The 4,424-nt window shown below is 40.5% G+C and overlaps 1 protein-coding gene across 1 annotated transcript; it reads left to right on the forward strand.

Annotated features, from left to right (window-relative positions):
* Positions 1-386: 386 nt before the first annotated feature.
* Positions 387-2,927, forward strand: LOC146563017 (nuclear factor 7, brain-like). The gene has a single exon (XM_085295337.1). It carries the CDS (start codon positions 545-547, stop codon positions 1,988-1,990), a length of 1,446 nt encoding a protein of 481 aa, XP_085151463.1. The 5' UTR covers positions 387-544; the 3' UTR covers positions 1,991-2,927.
* The last annotated feature ends 1,497 nt before the right edge of the window (positions 2,928-4,424 follow it).

Consider the following 4,424-nt stretch of genomic DNA (forward strand, 5'->3'; position numbering starts at 1 on the left):
GTCACCTCACAACAACATGTTCCTGGGTTTATTCAGGGTGGGGGTTTTCTCTGCAGCTTAGATGTTGTTCCTCTGTCTCTGTGGGTTCAGTCCGAGTAATCTGGCTTCCTCCCACAGTTCAAACACATGCAGGTTAGGTTAACTGATGATCCAAAATTGTCTGTCTGTCTCTACTTTTTTAACCCTGCCACAGATTGTTGACCTGCTCAGTGTCTAACCTGCCTTTAAAACAGCAGCACAACTGAACAGTATTTCTGCACAAGTTCACAGACACAGACAGGTATGAGCATGTCTGATGCAGTATTTCTTTAACACTCTGAAAAACTGCGCCATCTAGTGGTGACAGAGTGAAATGGCGGGGTCATTGATATCAGCTCCACCCATAAGAGAGTAAATGAAACCTAAAGACTCACTTTCACGATCACCCGGGAACGCATTACAGTAAAGGCTGGGATCTGTACTGACGAATACAATTTTGTTCAAAAGTCAGAGTGACTGTATTTCGGTGAGTCTTGTCCTTTAAGTAATCTGTAAATTATCAGGGATGGCTGAGAAATTGCTTTTAGAAGGTTACTTGAGCTGCCATGTGTGTTCAGAGACTTTCAGAGATCCTGTGTCTCTGAGCTGCGGCCACAGCTTCTGTTCAAGCTGCCTGCAGAAATTCTGGGAACAAACTAAAAACAAAAACTGTCCCATTTGTAAAAGAAAATCTTCAAAGGATGAACCATCTATGATCTTTGATCTCAAAGAACTTGCTGACTCCTTTGCTAAGGGGCAGAGTGAGAGCTCACCTGAGACAGAAAACGAGAAGGAGGAAGAGAAGGAGGAGGTGGTGTGTGATAAACATCCAGACGTCCCTTACTGGTACTGTGAGGATGAAGACAGAGCTGTGTGTCCTGTGTGTGAGTTTTCTCTCCACCAGAGTCACAAAGTGGTTCCTGTAGAAGAAGCAGTCAGTGACCTGAAGGAGCAGCTGAAATCTGACTTAAAGTCTCTGCAGGACAAGAGGAACAAATACAAACAAGTGGAGGAAACATACAATGAAGTGAGGGAACACATGAAGAAGCAGCTGTTGTCCACAGAGAGGCAGATCAGAGCAGAGTTCAACAAGCTCCAGCAGTTCCTGAAAGAGGAAGAGGAGTCCAGACTGGCAGCTCTGAGGGAGGAAGAGGAGCAGAAGGGGAGGACTATCAGCAGAGAGATGAAGATGATTGAGGAGCAGATCTCCTCTCTGTCAGACAGCATCTGTGCTGTTGAAGAAGAGCTGCAGAAACACAGCGTGCCATTCCTCAGCAGTTATAAAGACACTCAGAGCAGAGCCCAGAGCTCAGTGTCAGATCCACAGCTGGTCTCAGGAGCACTGATAGATGTGGCCAAACACCTGGGCAACCTGTCCTTCAGAGTGTGGGAGAAGATGAAGGAGAAGGTCCACTTCAGTCCTGTCATTCTGGACCCAAACACTGCAAGTGGCCAGCTCTATCTGTCTGATGATCTGACCAGTGTGAGGAATGGAGACACAAAGCAGCAGCTTCCTGATAATCCAGAGAGAAACACTGAGTATGCCAATATTTTTGGCTCTGAAGGCTTCAGCTCAGGGAAACACAGCTGGGAGGTGGAGGTGGGAGACCATCCTGGCTGGACTGTGGGTTTAGTTAAAGAGTCAGTTGACAGAAAGGGAGAGCGTTTTCCTTTACCAAAATATGGAATCTGGTGTTTATGGCATAACAGTGGAAAATACACTAATTTTGTTTGTCAGACTCTACAAGTGAAGAAGAGTCTCCAGAGGATCAGAGTCCAGCTGGACTATGACAGGGGGGAGGTGTCCTTCTATGACCCTGAAGACATGACTCACATCTGCACTCACAGAGACACTTTCACTGAGAAACTCTTCCCATTTTTTGAGGTTGGAGAAGCAGGAGACGCCAAAACCTCTGATATCAAAATCTGTCAGACTGAGATTTCTCTGAAAACTGCAACGACGTCTCTGTGAATTCTTTTTTCTTTTCTCTTGTTTCAAACTTTCTCGTTGTTTGTTACAGCTTGTTTTGTGGTTGTTTGTTTTTCAGTTTCGGCTACTCCTGTTGTTATTTTTTATGAGAGAAATTTCAGAAAGAAAAATTTAGCACCTGAAGCAATTTATACAATAAGATACAAATTATTTTCAAAACACAGAGTAAAACAAAATCATAAATGTAATATTTTTTGTTTTGTTGCAAATTCAGTTTGAAGGTGTTTAAAGCCATTAAGTGTTCATGAAACTGTTTTTAAACATTTAATCAGTATAAAATAGATGTGACATTGATAAACAAGCTCTGATAAATGTCACTTTCTTTACCTTTATCAGTTATTTAGATCCATATCAGCTCATAACAGCATCGTGACAATTTGTGCTTCTAATGTCTACTTTTAATACTTAACTGTCAGTGATTCATTTAAGTGATTTGCTTCATTTAAATGTGTTTCTTATAGCATGTTCTCCATTATGTTGCAAAATAAACCAAACTGTGTAGGTTGTCATAATAATTCAGCCATGTTTTTCTTTAAAATGTGTCATTGCAGAATAATGTTGACTGTCTGACATTTATTCAGTTGTATTCATACAAACTAAAGTTCATTATTGTTCCTAAGTTCTGTGTAAATTGCTTTGTCAGATACAGACACTGTTTTCTTTGCTACTGACTGACCCAAAGCATTTATTTCATAATTGTTGAACATTTGTACAGTTGGAGCTGCTGTTTGTTCCAGTGTGTTTCTGTGAACTCTCACTTCATATTCCAGATCACATCAGCACATTCAGGATTTCGTCTCGTTAACTGTGGATTTCCTGTTTTACACCTGCAGAGCAAATATGATGAAAATGTTGGAAACACGAGTTCACTGATTTCCTGGATTATTTTCCGTCAATAAATACATCAAAGCCTGTGTGATGTGTCTGTAAACACAGAAAGACGCTGAACTTTCTATTTAAACTGTCATTTTATTGATAACACCTTAACACATTTTCTTGAAGTTAGTGAAACACGTGTAGCATATAAGAGAATAAAGCATCTAATCTGAGGAAACAGAACTAGAGGATTAATAGTGTTATACAGAAGAAATCCAAAAGTGTCAATAAGAGATAAAAGGAAAGTAAGAGGAGGACACTTCATGTAGTTTATGTGCAGGGCTGCACAAACAGTCTCTGTTCAATTTCTGATGAACTGCGGATGTCTCTGACTGGACTTTCTGTTTGATTATGTTTGTTCCTTTATTTGTTTTTACTTTGACTACAAGTGGCAGATGGCTGCCCACTCCCTGAACTTGGTTCTGCTGGAGGCTTCTTCCTGCTAAAGGGGAGTTTTTCCTTCCCACTGTTGCCAAAGCCCAAAATCATAGAGAGTCATACGACTGTTGGGATTTTCTCTGTTTTCTTGGTATTATTGTAGGGTCTTTCCCTTACAGTATAAAACTTCTTAAGGCGAATGTTGTTCTGATTTAGCATCATATAAATAAAAGTTAATAGAATTACAGGCTTAGTTAACAGGAAGGAAGAATATCCTGCTTTACCAAAGTTAGACATTTGGTGTTTCTAATATAACAATAGACAACATACAGATGTTGTTGGTCAGACTGTGACCCTGAAGACATGACTCACATCTACACTCACAGCTCACAGAGACACTTTCACTGAGACACGTTTAATATTTGGAAAGCAGGAGATGCCAAAACAGTCTAAGGGAGTTTTCATCATAGTTCAGTGAGATCTCAGTAATTTTCTGTTTTTTGGTTTTTATTTTTGGTTTATTTTTAATTTTTGTGTAAATGGGTATCATATTCTATCAACGTGTCCTTCAGAGTGTGGGAGAAGATGAAGGAAAAGGTCCACTTCAGTCCTGTCATTCTGGACCCAAACACTGCACACTGTTGTCGCTATCTGTCTGATGATCTGATCAGTGTGAGACTTGGATTAAAAAAAAACAGCAGATTTCTGACAATCCACAGAAAAACATTAAGTATCCCGACGTTTTTGGCTCTGAGGGCTTCAGCTCAGGGAAACACAGCTGGGAGGTGGGAGACCATCCTGAGTGGAGTGTGGGTTTAATAAAAGTGTCAGCTGACAAGAATGAATCATTCATTTCACCAGAAACTGGAACCTGGTGTTTAAATTATGAGAGTGGAAAATACACTGATGTTGTTTATCAGACTCTAAGAGTGACGAAGAGTCTCCAGAGGATCAATGACCGTCCCCAAGAGAAGCATTTATTAATGACAGCTCAGTGCAGCCTAAGTTCAAACCAGAATTTAAAAAGCGACGCATATTAATGTTGGTTCAGTCACATTTCTCTCTGAAGCATAGAGACTATCGGCGGTAGTCTGGTGGTGTATTCAACATCTATATCACAGACACAGCGCCATCTAGTGAGAATGTAATAAAATAGCAAGTC

Source organism: Mchenga conophoros, linkage group LG12 (assembly GCF_057382185.1).
Source record: "Mchenga conophoros isolate Kocher_MC1m ecotype Shallow Benthic linkage group LG12, M_conophoros_male_GT1.1, whole genome shotgun sequence".
NCBI classification, from domain to species: Eukaryota; Metazoa; Chordata; class Actinopteri; order Cichliformes; family Cichlidae; genus Mchenga; species Mchenga conophoros.